The sequence below is a fragment of the Charadrius vociferus genome, unplaced genomic scaffold, assembly GCF_000708025.1.
Source record: "Charadrius vociferus isolate BGI_N301 unplaced genomic scaffold, ASM70802v2 scaffold161, whole genome shotgun sequence".
In the NCBI taxonomy this organism is placed as follows: domain Eukaryota; kingdom Metazoa; phylum Chordata; class Aves; order Charadriiformes; family Charadriidae; genus Charadrius; species Charadrius vociferus.
In genome coordinates, this window is record NW_009646928.1 from 3,352,020 (window position 1) to 3,370,241 (window position 18,222).

The 18,222-nt window shown below is 38.0% G+C and overlaps 1 protein-coding gene across 1 annotated transcript in view; it reads right to left on the reverse strand.

Moving 5' to 3' along the window:
* Positions 1-3,372: 3,372 nt before the first annotated feature.
* MYO3B (myosin IIIB) overlaps positions 3,373-18,222 on the reverse strand; it is a 181,285-nt gene continuing 166,435 nt past the window's right edge. Inside the window, 3 exon segments of the mRNA XM_009894642.1 lie at positions 3,373-3,993; positions 5,276-5,322; positions 5,697-5,803. Coding sequence (XP_009892944.1) covers positions 3,858-3,993; positions 5,276-5,322; positions 5,697-5,803 — 290 coding nt within the window. The 3' untranslated portion in view covers positions 3,373-3,857.

An 18,222-nucleotide genomic window follows, 5' to 3' on the forward strand; every position in this document is an offset into this window, starting at 1 on the left:
AGAAAAATATCATGTAAGTATATAATTATATAAGCATTATGCTTATATTAGCAACTATGCTAAATGACATACGGTAATCGGTAGTTGCCTGCTATTAGGAAGAAATTTTCCTTCCAGGAAGATGACTTGGAAATTGTCCAGTGTGCGTTACTTTCCGTACCTACCTGAAAATTTGGGTTTTGATTGCTACCACCAAAAAGAAAATCAACTTTTTGTGTGATTGGACTCAGCAAAGTCTTTAGCCTTACATTATTTATAGCCATATTTTATAAGCTTCTAAGTAACAACAGCTCCTTGGATGGCCTGATAGGGGCCACTTAAAAGACCTTCAGTGGACAAAAGCCCTTTCCACCACTCTTACAGTGTACGGGTGAGGGAGGTCACAGTGGGGGCAAATTTAAGATGGCTGCAATTTACTCCTATTCTAAGGTCCCTTTATGTTACTAAAGTGATGTAAATGTTTAAATGAGAAGCGCGTTTAAAATTACCAAATGAAAGGGGCTAATCTCCAAAAGCTCCCTGCCCAATTTTTGTTGGCACAGAGAGAAGTTTTTAAGCTGCCATAACTGAAACTGAAAGGCAGAAATTGTCCTCAGCAAGAACCAGTTTCTAGTGCCATTAGGGTCTACAGAAGAAATCTACTAAAATCCCTTGTCGAGCTTCACCCTTTTCTCTCCGTCTGCTGAAAACTGTTTAATATATTACACACTTCTGAGAAATTTTCTTCTTTCTAATAGGATTTAAACTCTTCACTTTTATAAAATATTAAGAACAGGATATGTTATGAACTATTAAGCAAAATACATTAATATTTCAGGGTAATATACGTGAAAGGAAATAAATCAGAACAATGCTTTAATGGTATCAAAACCAAATGAGAAAACCTAAGCGATTCACATTGATGTGCTCCCGCTGACCACAATCACCACACTGACATGTCTCCTGTACTCCTTTTGATGCACAAATCAACCAACGCAAGCACAGCCGTCTATCAACGTGGGAACAGAAGTTCAACTCTTTGGCCAGTGTTAATGCGACTGCATGGCTCTAGAGCAAGCTGAAGATAGGGCTTTTAATAATCTAAAGGCATATGTGTGCTCTAAAATGAGGATGAGAAAAGATCACCTCGCGGGGTGGTGAGGGTAAAGTGAATTGATCAAAAACAAGTGAGGAAACGGGGATAAGTTATGAAATAATAAAATGCACAGATCGCCTGTGTGCACAGCTTTTAGCCAAGAAAGAGCAATAATGAAAACACACTACTCAACAGCAGCTTTTAGATAGTAACTTCAGTATAAAAAATATTAGTGATATTAAACTAATTTGAAAAATGATAGCACATGTAGATGGTGGCATTCCATATAACAAGGAAAATATTGTATTTTACCCTTTCCATGCAATGAAAGACTGCTCAGAATCTCTTTAAAGTCCATTTCTGATGGCTGAGATTGATCCAAGTGTAACAATTGGGAAGAAGAAAAAAGAAGAAACCTAAGGGATGTACTTAGGGAGTGTTTGCATTTTGCTTGCGCTTTACTATTTAATGTTTGAAGTTGCTCTTGTTAAATCAGGCCCCCATTCAGCAAAGCACTTAATCACGTGCTGAAATTTCATTGATTTCAGTGGGACTTAGGCTTTGGCTTAAGTGCTTCACTGAATTATATATCATTTTTCACTTTCCCTTGCTTCTTTATGAAATTAATAGAACTACTCAAAGTAATGTGCTACTCAGTGTAAGGTCAACTGTTGGTTTTTAGACAGGTGACATAATATCTAACTGGAAACCTCACTACCATTTAACTAAAACAATTGATAAACTCTATGCATAATAATGATGTGAACTGCAGTAATAATACAACTTTATTTTTCCAAATAGTTTTCAAAAAGGAAGGATGAAATCACAAAGCCTTGATATTGCTAAAACTCTGTGTGATCTATGCCAATATAAGAAAAGAGGAAGTCATTTAACTCTTTTCAAATAATGTTATTTTCCATCCAGATACGTTACAAATTAATGGAGAATTTATACATTGTGTAGGAAAAGAAAAAGTTATATGTTATTTTTTATGAGATATCATAACAAATACTCATTCTTTTTACATTTTGATAAAATGTAAAGCGACTGCTCTACACACATGCATTCAAACTTGTTGCAATTCATATTTGCACTGCATTTTTGAATATCATTAATTCATCTGCAGCTACTCACCAATTCTCCACTGTTTAAGGAGTCTCTAAATTTTAAAGACTCTAAATTGCCTTTAAAGTACATCTACCCAGATGTACAGCAGAGGAGAATGAGGAGTGAAATGCAGAACTTCAACCTTTGGCAGGATTTTAACTTTTAGTTTCAACCTTCTGTCACATTTTGGGTGAAGAATGAGTGAAGGATTCCTGTTCCTGGAACAACCGAATCCTCTCATCCTCATCTGCCCTGCCTGACCTGTTTTCTGTGTTTATTAGGAAAGGCAAAGCTTTTGCTGAACTATCTATTTCTCCTTTCAAACCCTATTCTGGTTTAGGGATTCCCTGACTGCACGTGGGTCTCATTTCCCACACCATCTTTCCTCATCCTGTGGTCAAAAACATGGTGCCAGTGAAACCTGATAGTAAGAAATTCTATAGCTTAAGGAACAGACGTGAACTGCACCTCCACAAGGAAGAAGGTTTGTTAGCATGGATCAGGGTAAACCCATTGGAGGGGAGATAAAAACAAGCATTATAATTAGATCTATATAATACATGGTCACATTTCATCAGCATGGCTTCTCAAAAAACAAACATTTTGAGCAAATTTGTAAGGCAGTACACATGTGAACGTTTTATTTCCAGAAGTTTTTGACAGGAGCTTGTATGGAAAAAAAGCCAAGGATTGTCACAGATCAAAACTGTCGTTCAGAAACAGCAAGTAAAGAGTAAGATGAAATAGTCAGCTTCTGTCACAAAAACGGTTACCAGCAAAACATCTCAGCGTTCCATAGAAGTTACATATTGTTTCATTAAGGATTTGGAAAGAAAGTGAAAAGCAAGCAGAAAAAATTGCAGGTGAAATTTTTTTTTCCTCCTACATACAAGAGGGCTGTAGAAATGTAGGCATCACTGGAGCCCAGAGATACAGGTTAAGAAAGAAATTAAATACTTGCATGGATAACAAGAATAACAAGCCAGAATGATGGTTTCAGCTAGAAGGGCCATGTGAAGCAGTGTGTGAAATGTTCACTTTAAAACTGTTTTACTTGTATTCGAAAGAATTCTTCAAGTTAAACTTATGGTAAACTAATACTTTAGAAGAAAAATATTTATGAGGTAAATTAAGACACAATTATTATTTTAGATGATTTTACTCTGTACATTTTTGTAGCATTAAAAGTCAGCATAGAAAGCTATAAAGGATAATGTTTAATATCAGTCTAATGAAATACAAAACATTTTCACCTCAAATGAAAGATTTCAGTACAGAGGTCTTTTAATCCAGTTCAGTTCCTTGATCTTCTTTTTCACACAGTTCTACCAGCAGTTGTGCCAGCACAACAGAAGGGATGGCAAAGGGTGGGAACAGCAGCCGGGGGGAGCAGGGAAGAAGGGGTCAGAACTGTATAAACTACCCTTGCTGCTAAAGAAACGTGTCCATTACCAACATCAACACATACAGGTAGCGCTGCTTCTATTGCTTATAGAAATACAGCTAAATGGGACAATCTACAGCTGTAAAACCAGGTCTAAATTAGTGAAAGTAAGTTGCTAGCTGAAACTGTATTTTTAATATATTATATAAACACACACGCACAAAGTTAATTGGACGAGACTGCCAGCATGAAGATACTCTTACCAGTATTAGTCAATAGAGTAAGTGAGGTTCAGCTTTGAGCAAAAGACACACTTCTTGAAGAAGGAGGAGATGGGGAACTGAGAAAGCTGTCATCTTCAGGGATAGACTCAACAGCTGACAATGATTTGTAATACTCATCCTCCCCGTCAAGCACTTTGATTTGCCTTGGAAGAAAACAAACAACATTTATTAATTTAAAAAATGAATTCTACCAGTATCTTTAGAAATAGAAACTTCTCTGTGGATATGAAAATTAAAAGTGCAAGAAAGGAAAAAAAGATGGGATGATTTGATGAGAAAGACATAGCTTTTATACATACTTTTACTTTGCTATTACTTTTTTATGATTATACTCTGAACGGTTCTGAGAATCAGTGAAATGCAATATAGTCTCTCAGTTTGGGTGTACAGAATGACAGACCAACTATTTGCATCAAATGGGCATTTCATTTGAGCAATGTGATTTTTTTGTCTGTATATGTTCCACAAGTAGGGTATGATTTTGATAACGTATTTCAGCTGACGGTTTTCTGTGAATATAAGTCAAAGGACACATCACCAATTTTTGGGGAAAGCCCTATTAATATGATGAGCACTGCAGTCCCCTGTTAGTGTTTTTATTCCCTGAACAGGAATACAGACTTTTTTAAACTAGGGGAGGGAGAACAAACAAACCAAATCTTGCACAGTCGTGCAAAATTTAGGGGTTTAACCTTGACTCAAAGACCTCCTATTCATACAGTTACATTCAGGAGATTAATTAAAAACAGAGGAAATAATACAGAAAGTTCTTGCATATTTTTGCAGTAAATGCATTTGCAAGACCAAGCATCCATCAGCTCTCTCTGGTTCATGTGACCAGTCAAAGAAATATTTTGGCAAGGGTATAGTAGCCAGCCTGGCTTTTGTTAATCTTTTTCAGTGATTTCTACCTATTGCCAGGTGATAACCGCTCATGTGACCATGACAACTGACGTGGTTCAACAGAGAAGGAGCAAGTTCCTTTTGGGCTGAGTGGCCTCTCCGTCGGTTCTTAAAATGTGCTCCCCCAGGACGGCTGAAGCCCATTACGAGTGTGGTGCTGCAAAGCTGGCAGGGCTTCTGTCTGTGTTCTAGGTCAGAGAACTTCGGTTTCAACACCCTTCATGTGGCACCTTTCGCTAGTGCTAAATGCACTTGAAAACGTGAAAAAAGCCCTATTTTTGTAGTAGTAGTACGCAGAGAGAACTGTGGAGAGTGTTTTGTAAGAATCAGTTCTAGTGTCTGCAGACAGCAATACATACAAGTTTTACATTTGCTTCTGCAGAAAATGTCCAATGTCAATGCACAGAAATATGTTAATTGTTTATTTTTAGAAACCTCTCTAGAAAGTTTTGCATATTCTGTAATATCACAAAGGACTTCTTCTGTTTACAGTTGCTTAGAACTAAGAAGATAGATATTTACCCAAGTTTTCTTGGCTTCCTCTTGCTCCCTTGATATTCTAGAGTTCCCTGTGGAGAGGGCCAAGAACACACAGTCAAAGCAAAGCAGCAAGTCGTTAATTTTTAATTCAAAGTGATTTTGTGTTGAATGCAAGCAGATGCTGATAATATCAGAAGTCACAGCATAATTTTTTTGATCAAAGGGCTCAAGTGAGCCTGATGAAGCATGCATCTTGCTCGTCTTTGATAAACCACATCAATTATTCACCGTGAAGGCAGACATCCTGACATGAAAGCAACAGATAAAGAGCATAAGCACATGTTCAAGACGAGAGCAGAAGAACGTGGGGGTGGGGCTGGAGGGGCTGAAACAGGTATTAATAACAGAATTATTAACTGGAAACAAAGCCAGTAAAACAGCTTTATTGCCACTTTGAACTCACATTTAACTGGTTATAGTACATGTTGTCCTCAGGGCTATTCAGCATTTTGGGCTGCTGACATCGTCGACGAGGTGTTCTCAGCTTCTGTTCAAGACAGTTTTCTGAACCTTCAGTAAGATAACACAATTTAGTTTTAAGCTGTGCCAGGTGCTGTGAACGTCTTAGCGTATTTTAGTCTGTAAACAGTCTTGTCTTCTGTCCTATTTGGTCCTGGAGTTATTAGCAAGTCTGTCCTATCCAAAATAAGCACACAGAAACTTAGGGATCTTTGTTTTCTCTTTTGAAACTTAGTTCAAACACAAGTTTTTAAGCAGAACTTCAATTTTACTTTTATAACATTTTTTATTCTTCCATATATCTATATCACACAGCTCCTTATTCCTTTCACACTTTATCGTAGTATCTTCTGTTATCTAAGCAGGAAATGAGGTATATTGTGACTAGCTAGGGATATATCACTCAGCAGCAGCAAAACCGTTTTTCTACAGTAGACAGTAATAAAGCCCTTTGACTGATGAGACTTGGTCTATTATAATAATTTTTATTATATAAAAAAGGCTACCTTCTTGACATGGCTCTCTGTTTAATCAGAGTAATAGGACTGGTTTGGAATTATGCTTTCTTAATATAATTTGTGATGTGCTATAAAGTAACAGTTGCTTAAAGTCATCTGGAAAGCAGAGTTTAGAGATGAAGGAAATCTTTCAGAAGGGGTGGATTCTGAAAAGAACTAACAGCCTTTTTCTTATTTTTTTTTCTTATTAAGAAAAAAAAAAAAGACATTATAGTATGCTTTACTATATTTTACCAGGCGTTTTCTGTGACACATCCTCTAGATTACCAGAACAACTATTTCCAGCATAAATCAGAATTGCTCGGTTACTAAAAGATGCTGTGGGGGGTAAGGATGTGGGGGTAATTTCAAAAAATTCTCCCAATACCTTTGACTTTTCTGATATCTCCCTGTTAAAAATTATTTTAGTGCCACTATGAGTAAAAACAGGTTTTGATGGCACTGGAGGAAAAATATACATCTTATCACATTTGCATTCCATACCGCACAGGAAACTTGCTCCGATACAAAAGACCAGCACACAGATCAAGTAGCACATGAGTTCCTTTAAACACTTCAAAACTGAAGTCAATATGGCTTGTGTGGATGCAGGGCTCTAATCTCACAAATCCATTTGTAAGATCTGGCCGTAAGGAGCAGGTAATATTACAAAGGAGGTTTATCACACACCCAGGCTTACGGTCTGCAACCGTTGTACTTTCCTGCAATTACTGAGTGAGGTAGAGGAGGTGGTTGAACTTCGGCCTTTTCAGTCAAATGACTGACTGTTCTGGGAGATTTTCTCTCTTTCGCTGTCTTTCTCTCTCTCAATAGTGAAATTTGAAAGATATTAGTTTCCTCTCAGTGTGGGACTGCAATGTCTGTGTGGGAGGGGAGCACTTGTTTCGTGCCAACTGTCATGTTCCCTCACAGCACCTGGGAGGGAGAGGGAGTTAAATGGCCACCGGGGAACAGGCTGCAGAGCTGGGTCTAAAACTCAAAACCAATTGTATAGAGAATGGTTACATTTCTCCAGTAATACAAAATAACTTTTAAATAATACGTTCATGCTGCTTTAATTTAATACCCAAAGCTTCAATGCTTTATACTTTCAAATTCAGTAAACCTCTATATTTTTGCTAAAGAGAATGCGACGGCTGAGCCTGAACCTTTGCTACTTACCTGTATTGGATAAAACCAAACAAGGCAGAAGCTGTTCCAGAAAACGTTCCTGGGGAAATTGGCTGCCCAAGTAATACCTGTGCCTTTGGAAAGCTTTTTCTCTAATATTTAGATAGGACATAGGTGCAATTTTGTTCTTTCTGAAATCCCTGGAAGTTTTGCAGAAGACCTGCCATAACTATATTCTACTTTCTCTATGTTTGGCCTAAAAGTTACTCAAATTGATCTCAGAGCTTTCTGTCTCAGGACAGCAGTGTCTGCAATTTTTGCAAGCAATGTTTTCAGTCACAAGGCCATATGAGTTCCTTTTTACAGCAATGTAGTTCTCGAATACCTCTCCACAAATAATTTTTTTTTTTATTGTAGCAAGAGGCTGGTATGAATAAAGACTCAGGTCCTCACAGTTCTGCATAATTTCACACATCTCTCACACACCTTTCCAAAAGTAAAACCACAGCACACAAATATTTAGAAATTTTCAAACAGTACAATAATACGACAGGGTGTTCTTTTTTCCTTTCTCCCAAATGCTGTTATGGCCTTAATGTAATTTTTTCAAAAGACCTATATGTATAGTCTTTGTTTTAAAAATGTCTTTTGTTCATTAGTATTCTGAGACACTAATATTTTGCTCCAGCTTTTTATCCTGACACTTAATTATTTCTGTGTATTCTATGGGTGGTCCGCAGCTTGTGTGCTCCAAAGGAAATACCCTTTCAGTGGGCCCATTTGTCTTAGTGTTTAGTAGCATACTACATGAACAGTACAAAATCTGGTAACATTTATCATAAACTACCATATCTGGAGAAAACAGTATTAACATGTGCTCAACACTCAGCAGTTGAATAGGCATTTTAAATGCTGTTCTAAAATATTTTGCTTTGATGACTACCTTAAAGCCACCAATAAGAAAAAAAGTAACTCGTCATTTTAATAGCAATATCAGCAGCACCAGTATCATTAACAGGGTATTGTTTACACCATACCCAAATTGTGCCACATGCCTCTGGCATGTCCAGGCTCCTGAGTTTGCTACATGTATAGAGACCAGATGAGGGAGTTAGCACATGCACTTCCTCCAGGTTGTCCTTTAGCACCATTTTTTTAAGAGATCTGCCTCCCTTTTTTTCTGGAAGAAAACTTCTGCTTTTAAGAGCAGAAATACGTTAGGTGACAATTTCTTTATTGGTAAATTCCTTGCTTCAGTGCAGAGATAACAGAGAGTAGGCAAAAAGCCTTCCGCCAAGTGCGCTGTGTCGGCTGATGTAGCAAGGGTAGGGTAGCCGAGGTTCTAGGAGTCCTCCTCCTTTCCTCACTCAAACCCAGAGGGGCTGATACACATGGGTGAGCAGGCTCATGTGGATGCTTCCCTAAAGCTACCACAGAATTGATGTTGCTTACAGTGAAGGGAACTAGAAACTGGCAAATGGGTAAATCTATTGGAGTACACAGTATTTACAAGTAAGCAAAACAATGGGGTTTCTGTTTACTCCTCCATTACCACTATTGGTTATCCTTTTTATTTCTCTGGTACGTAAGAGTCCAAGCCAATAGTCCAGGACCTTGCAGTGCTCAGGCAGATTAAAAAGATCTGTTTTTTTCAACGAAATGCAAAGTCAAACTTTCGAGTTACATTTTTCATAATTGGGAATTGCATAATTAGAAAGCAGTGTCTCCAGCAGAGACTTGGGAATCACCACAGATACTCAGCTGAATATGAAGCAGAGTGGGTGCAAAGCAGAGGGCTACTCAACAGAAACAGGAGAAGAGTTTTATCGCTGAGTGCAGAATTATTTTAAAGTGGGAGCTGTAAAGTGCAGAATATTTTGAGAACAAGATCAATCTGAAATCTGGAAAATCTGCCAGACGGTGAGAAATTTAAGGCTGTTCTATTTCATTTTTTTTTTTAAAAGAAGCATAAGAGGTTATTTGAAGCAAGTCTAAACCACTGTATAGAAGGTGGAGCAGTTTTCACCTTAAGTAACAAAGGTCTGAATTGTCTAGTGATCAGAAGTGGAAGAACATTTCAGACCAGAAATACCGCACATAGTGAAAGCAATGAGTCAGGAGAAAAAAAAATATTTAGCAGTATGATGGAAACTCAGGTTGAGATTGGAAGCTTTTAGAAAAGGTATGTTTTGACTCAAGCTACAGTTAAAAATTATTGAAGATATGACACAGATGTCTCCTAGCTTAATATCAATTAATTATCAATTCATTTCTCTAATGTGATTTTTAACACAAGTCTCAATCTGCAGAAGATTTTGTATTGATCTTTTGATTTCTGGGATATACTTTCACCTCTGAATTTTCACGTGTTTCTTCTTTGCTTTCTTATGGCTGAAATGGAAACATTTTTCTTCAATTAGCCATCACATCCATCATAATGACACTTTTATGACATCTCTTGGCTTGGAGATGATTAGCACATTTCTTATGCCATATCTTATTTAGATGATTTTTCTGTTTAAAAATCCATCCTTTCCATAAGCTGCAAAGGACTGTTTCAGAAATGCCCAAACTGCCAAACAGTAAGATTTAACGAAAGACTTTAGAATGCTCTTTAGCACTGACACAAGGACTTTTGCATCTAGGATTTGGGCCCTGACCAATACTTTCAAAAGAGTACCTGCAAAAATGTAATTTTCTAATGACTTCCCATGAGGCAGATGATTTCACCGGATATTCAGTGAAGAGCACATCTTAGATGTCCTGTTTGTCCTGCTTATGTTGGTATTGAAAACTTGTGGACAGGCACTGGGCACGCCCTTCAGAGGAACTCAGAATCATCACATTTTCTCTCTGAAATGAAGCTAGGGTCTTCATAAACTGTTCATGATTAAACCCTTGCTTCAGAAATCCCTTGATGCTGATAACCTCGCCAAACATTGCTAATTTTTCCTATATGGAGAATTCTGCAGAGAAAATGGTGATGAGGCAGCTACAACTGCATTTGGAACTTGTAAAATCCACTGATGTGAGTCAGATTGTTTTAAGGTCGGTGCAGCACAGAGGGGGCTCTAAACTCTGGATGACATCTTACTTTTAGCAAGGAATGCACAGAAGGGATCTTCGCCCATGTGGCCGTGCCACAAAGCAGGCTGCGTCACCGATTCCCTTGCCGAAGGTACCCCAACCACTATAACACATATTGCAGGGTGGAGCTGAGTACTCTCATATTCTTTCTGAAGCCATTGACCCAAAGCAAGTTTGGAATGGGTTATTCTTGTCTCTTTTTCTGTTGTAGGTGAACAGACACCTAATATCCCAGGAAGGGTAGTTATTCTCTAATTAGTCAGACAGGGAGATTTAGAGTACAAGAAGGGGCAGCCTGCTAAAGGAAAGGTAATGGGGCCGTTTAGGGGATCATATACATTAGTAACAGAGGAAGCAAATAAAGTAGATAAATCAGTATGACCAAGAAAAATAGTAAGCATGTGGCTGATTTCCAATCTATAATATCTGATGAAACATGAAAGTGCAACCCTTAATTATAAGCAAATATTAGCACAGGCTCATGGGATCTCATCATAACATCTCAAGGTCTACATTCATGAAAATTTAAGCAATGTTTAAAATCATGTTAATTTGTTCTTTGTTTGTTTCTTTTCCTGCCAGTCTAATTTATTCCAAAAGACTTTGGTTCTCAAGCCTGGATATATTGATCATGCCTATGTAAAGCATTGTTATAGCCTGGGGAGAAGACTTTTGTGGAAAAACTTGTCTTTGTTCTCCTTTGATAATTTATATGTATTTTGATGTTTTCAAGCTTTTCCAGTTTTGAATCATTTTTCAAGGCAGCAACTTAACTTCACTTTTTCTCTTGAAGTCTTGGGCAAACGCAGAAATGACCTCACAGACAATGATAATATACATCCTCCTCCTGGACTGGATGTTAAGTGGATAATTATATGCAGCATGTTGATTTCAAGGAACAGCTACATTTTCTTCTGTGCCATACAAGTCTGTTCAAGCAGAGGACTCGAGGGGTTAGTGATTCTGGTCCCACTCATATCAGTGTTAAATAGCAGTGACTGAACGTCACTTATGCAGTAAAAATGCTGTAAATGAACTCGGGTTTAGGATTTTAATTATTTCAGCTTTATTTTAAAAAAGAGAGATTTACCAAGGGCACATAATGCTGTTTGGCCATGAGTGTTGGTACAAACATGTTTTCCTCCCTTTCTCATTCCCATGATTCTCCACCATTTGCACAAATTTGCATCACACCATAAGTGCAAAATGGGAGTAAAATGAAAAACTTGCCTGAGAAGCAGAGTGAATACTCAGGCAGTTAGCTCTCACTGAGCTCCTGCTGCGCCTGCCTGCCTGCCGTACTCAAACCAGTTAACACAGATTTATCTTGCACACCCCTGTACTAAACTGTGGTCAGTGTGACTTCAGTATGAACACACATTAAGAGATACCAGGCCCACAGCACAGAGTATTTGTACACTACCTGTTAAACGCTACCAACTATAAATGCATCAGAAACAAGGACAGGATAACAGCTGTAAAAGGCTTCACAGAACAAGTACTGTAGAACAATCTGTAGCTTCATTTGGGATAATGGAGTTATCAGGTCTATGCTATATACTATAAATTTAATTATATTATGGTAGTTCTGCAAAAATGCTGGAGGCTGATAGAAAATAAACACACCATCTCTGAAAGATTTTAATCTCAGTACAGGCAAAACCACACCAAGAGACAGCAACATAGGGTAGGAGAGAATAGAAAGCAAGGCTACTTGGTGACTTAAGTAATGAGGTATGTCTCTAATATCTTCTTTTCCCTTCTGAGGTTAATGAGAGGGGAAAGAGAAAACGACAGGGAAGAGAAATGGACAGGAAAAAGAAAAAAAAACGAAACAATCAAGTAAGATACTGAGAAACCAAGGAAGAGAAGAAAAGGGAATAAACAACTGTTAATGGTGAAGCAGTAGAACCTAAGTTCTGGCACCAGAGGATTTGATTAATCTAGTAACATCAGGAGCCTGGAGGCATATTGGCATATTTAATACTATCAACAATTGTAATTCTCCCCAGGATACTTCATGCTTACCTAGCAGTAGCTTCAGAGCTCTGCAAATGTTCAATAAGGCCATCCATTCTGTTGATATAATGTGCTATATTATGATGGGAACCATTCTTCCCACCAAATTCCCTCAGTCCCTTCCTCCACAGAAGAGTGTCCAGGAATATTTATAGCGGCTGGTGCTCTTCATGCTGCTAGTGACAAGCAAGCATGGAAAGAACAATAAATCAGATGTCCATTGAGGAGTTACAAGGCCTCAGCCCTTGCTAAGTCTCACAAAATATCATACTGGAGCTTCACTTAAGTGTTGCTAAGGGAAAGGATGTTAACTACTTAAAAAAATATATATATTAATGCTTAGAAAGAGTGATTAATCCTTAGCAAAACCTGCAACTCAAGTGTACTCAAAGCTCATACTTGGATTCGGTAGGTAAGAATAAGAAGTTAGATTTAATTATTTTCAGCATTAAGTGCTTTGTAGTCTAAGTCTATAGCTCCAAATGTAGGAACCAGATTCACTGAAAACACAGAATCTGGAGGGGTAAAAAGTCCTATAATAGAAAGATTTAAAATAAAACAAAATCAAGCTTCACGATCACCTCAGATCCCCCACACAACTGTGGTGAACTAGAATTCTGTTTATTCAGATGGAGTGTGCTCATAGTGCCAAGAGCCATAGACTGCTAGGGAAATTAGTGTAGCCTCTTTGATGTCATGTGCATCCCAGAATCTGTAACACACTGCTAAAACTGTGAGTATAGCCTTTTGTTTATAACCCTAAACAGAACCATTTGAATACACACACTGAAAGAACTCGTAACAGAAGCAATGCATTTTCTTCCACCCAGTGATTCATTACTTACGGCTTCATTTTGGATACTGCAGTTCTATGCAAAGCCATATGCTTTAGATTAGAAAGCACACTAAGCAAATCATAAGTTTTTCAAGATGGTATGTAAAGGCTGTTTTTGCATCTGTTTGTTGCCAACGACCCAGATGATACTGTAATTAGAACAACAAATATTTTATGTGAAATCAATCATTTAGCTGTCTCTGAACTGAGACAATGGCATTTAGGTACACTTTGTTGGGAAACAAGATCCATAAATAGTTAGAATCTTGGCTTTTTTTGTTTTTTCCCCTTCCAACACAATTCTGATCTTTCAGTATTTGTCAGTTCTTTCAGTTTCTATTGTGAGTGATTTAACTGTAGAGGGGAAAGGCAGAGATTAAACAAAGCATACCAAAGAACTAAACTGTCAGTGACTAACACGGGTAAGATTCAAACCTGTCAGCAAACAGCATGCTTCTACAGGTATGGTCCTGAAGATATGTTTTCCTGTACTTGTCGAATATACACAACCCCTCATACACCTCGCATGTAATAACATCTAATAGTGGGTTCCAGAGGTGTGGCAACTAGTCAACTAACCAGTCAAAGCCCAAGAGGTTTAACACAGCTACAACTTTAACTTCAGGAAAAAAATCATACCAAATCATCCCGAATGGCAGAAACTATTTCCGGACAATGAAGAAAACTTAACTGATGCTTATTTTTCTTCCCCTCCTTAAACTTGACCCAAGGCGGTTGTGAAAGCTTCTTTTTGGTTAATTCTTGTGAACTTTTCAGAAGAGACAGTTACTGGTGAAAACCAGGACATTCCAGGTAGGCTGGAATTACTACATATCACAGCGTATTTCCTGGTTTTAGAAGACCTGCTCAATCCAATAGGCACCAGGTGATAAGAAATAGCTATCTTACATTATCATGTGAGGTAAGTGATGTCTCTCTTGCTGTTTGAGTGATGCTGTATAATCAATACAATGAAGAATGAAGAATTTCGCAGGGGAAAAACCTACTGAGAGCAATTAAATACAAAGAGATCACTTCCGGATCGGGAAATCCCTGAGCCACAAACCATACTAGGCTGGAGAGTGTTCTGGGCAAATATCTCTGCTTGCCCTACTTTTGTACTATACCCTAGGCTTTTGCTCTTGGATACTGTCAGAGAGAGAAAATTAGGCCAAACAGACTTGGACTGGACTGGAAATGCTCTTTCTTATGGTTTTGGTTTGTTTGGTGGCTCGTTTTTGGGTTTGGTTTTTTTTTTTTTTTGGTGAGGTTGCTAATAGTCAAATCCACTTTAAATAAATTCAAGCTGATGATATCCCCAAGATACCTGAGGTTGAGGGAACTCCTCACAAGCTGCATATCAGTCTTCAATGCAAAGACCATGTCAAGGTCAACTTTAACTGCTTATAGTGGCAGGACGGTTGTAATACATTTGCCTTTTTATTAGCACTGCACCAGATCAGCCTGAGCTTCTAGAAGGCAGAAGTAGAAACCTCATTCAAAGGCAAATACAAAGGAAAGCCAGGCATTCTTCAATTCTCTGGACATTTTCTTTTCTTTGTAGGTATTCACCTGAGGTACTAATCTTGTTGCAGAGACACTGGGGCACCTACACAGGCACTGCACACCCAGAGGCTTGCATGATGCAAGCTTGTCCCATCAGCATTATGTTGTGGTTGGGACTCAGCCTGGTGGTGCAGTTTATTTATTTAGTGAAGTTTAAGAAAACAGGATTAGAAAGAACCTCAGGTGACTATTTTGTCCTTCCCTGCCTTCCAAAGTAAAACCACATCTCATGCTGGAGGTATGAGAAATTTTCAAAATTGCTCAGAAACAAAAGATACCCAAAAAATCCTCACAAACATAGCATCAGCAATGGAGCCACTCATTATTACTTCTGCACCATAAATGGCAGCTGTTCCTTCAAAGAAGAATTAGGATGATGACTTAGTCAATCTGATTGATTAAATAGCTTTGGCAACTTTAAAGGACAAATCCTACACATCACGACAGTATGATCAATTTTAGAGATATTCTCCAAAGTACATTTGGACCTGTTAATGCACAAGTTTCTAAACTGCAGATTGTGGATCTCAAGAGCTGCATATCATGTGCTAATATGCATCAGAAAACTCACTGGACATTTGGCACTGGTTCATCATGTGGATTCTAGCTAAGAAAAGCAAAGCATATGGGGAAAAAGATGAAACAAACATAAAAAGTAAACACTGCGATTAACTTTTAAAAATAAAAAGTCAAAACATTCAGTGCATTAGAGAACAGTAACAAATCACAAATACCTTTCTAATACTGCTTCTCTGCAGAGCCAACTACTGAAGTTGCCAAAAATGCATCATACAAATGTGGGGAGTTTGTGCAATCAAAAGTAGGGCAGGAGGCAATCTGTAAGTTCACACTCAGTTAAGATATGGTTCATAACAGGCCCGTGTTTCAGAGTTGCTGTCCTAGCATATAGCCTGGATGCTTTTAAAGGTAATCCCTCACCTTCTTCCAAACTGTAATAATAGCGTTTTTATCCCATACCCTCAGAGATTAAGCCACTTGATTGACTTTGAATTCTGGACACACAGGAAATTTGTATTAATTTAGCATAATGATGAGGCGCAATAAAGGCTCTGTGGAACCACAACAGCATGGTCTCTAAGGTTTTGTTCGTTACAGAAACACAATTTGCATATCTAAAGGCTTGAAACCATGGGTCCATATTGATACAACTAGTATCTCAAATTTGAGTGTAGCAGATTCAGCACATATTTCAAAGAATAAATGGTAGAAGCCCAAGATAAAACTCTCAGTAGATTTCTTCATTAAGAAAGAAGTTTTTTTTCTGAATTCAAGGTATTTGGCAGCAGTAACTTTTAAAGGAAGCAATAAAGAAAGCTTGACTGAAGCCTGCAAAAATGCCACTAGTTAGATATTTGCTTCCCAGTGTTGCTACAGTGATTTGGTCTGCCATTTGTAAATATTGGAAGTAAAGAAGGTATCTTGGCTAGATAAAGGGAACTAATGCCGCTGACCAACGTGCTACAGTGATACAGTCCTTTAAGGCATTGATAATTGCTGCTGGGACTCCTAACATTAGACCTACAATTAGTGACAGTTCACAAGTGATCTACAAATCAAACTCAGGCCCATAAATTCTGAGGGAATATTTTGAAGCTGAAGAAGCGTGAGCAAACTCTTCAGTCAATGACAGAGTTAGAAAAATAAGTAGGACTAGAAAAAACCTTCAGGCTTTAGAGATGTATGTATCCTGTGAAAGGGAGTCTAGGTGTTTTCCTCCTTCCAAATCCAAATCACAAACCTTTTATTCACAACTTAAACTGTGAATCTAATAGTAGAATACTAGACACGTGAAAAAATAAGGGGTTATTATTTCCAGAGGTGCAGTTCATTAACTTTCATCCTGAAAAGGTAGATGGGAGCTTCCAGCAGTAGCGAAGTGTATTCAGAAAATGTAGAAAAGATGTTTAAAGAACTCTGAGGGAGGTCTGCAAAGAATTTCAACACTGAGATCTCAATCCTAATAAAGCAATTTTAGGCTATACATTTCATGATACTTAGCCACACCACCTGCAGTAAGAGTTTGGGGAGTGCAAGGCACATAGAATATGTGTACTTTTCATCCAGTCCTTTCTAAAAGTCCTTAAAGAAAAATTTGGCAAATACTTCAGCTTATGGGAGCAGAGGAAGACATGTAGGAATAAAGTGAGCTGACTTTCTGATATTATAGTGACTTGCTTACGTGAAAATATGTTGTTTTGTTCTGAAATCACCTTTATCGACAGGGCACAGCTTGCATTAGTTCATTAGCTCACTGTATTACATTCCCTCCTGAACACAGTCTTTGTACTTTAGTGTCACTTATTTTAAATTGGTAAATGCTACAGAATTAGTTGAATTTTTGATCTTTCTTATAAATACGTGACTAATTCCAGTGACGTTGATGACATTTTATTCCTCAGAGCTTAACAAACTCTTCTTCTACCAAAGTGAGTGGTGATCTCGGGGTTCAAACTGAGGTACTAGGACGGCTGATTTTTGAACTGTTACAGCTCACCCCTTCTGGAAAATCAGGCTCCTTCCTGGTATCTTAGCATAGGTACATGGAATTTCTTGTCACTCCAGAAAATGCAGACTAAGTGATATCAGAAATTTTGTGGGGGAATTGTTTTGGACATGTTTTCCACCTCTTAACTGCTATAGATCTTTCACTTTTTTTTTACAAATCTGTACCAGATTCTTGGCTGGTAATTGAATAATATATCCCTACAGAATAGCTTGTGATATAGCAACATCAAATTTTGTTTGTGTCCTCATTCTGTACTTGGGTCTGTGGGTATTGCAGAGCATGCGAGTTCTGAATTAACACTTTGTCACTGTGCACTAATTCCTTGAGTGAATGACCTACAAAGGACCACACAGAGTTACAAGATGAATAAACTAGTGCATTGCAAGCGTACCTATTGCTGTGGAATCCCACTTCTGATTTATCTGTTTCAGGTTGCCGAGAAGTACAGCCATATTAACATAACTCTTTTCTATAACACATCCTGCTTCTCAGTAGGACTAATTAGCTTAGGCACGGCACTGCACCGCACTCATCCAGATATACTGCCTCCAGGGTCTGATTCACATCTGACTTGAGCAGCTTTGCAAAGCACTGGCATGCACTGAGTTGCTATATCATAAATTTATATTATGGCTTATTCTATACTAGCTTTCCCATAGAGACAAAACCTAAAAATCAGTTTTACCGCTGTGAACAGATTCATCAAAGTCTCCTATTGCAGTAATGCTATAATAATAATAAAGACAATATCCTGTCCCCGGCAGAAAGGCTTATATCCTGAAAACACTAACATTAATGCGCACCTTCA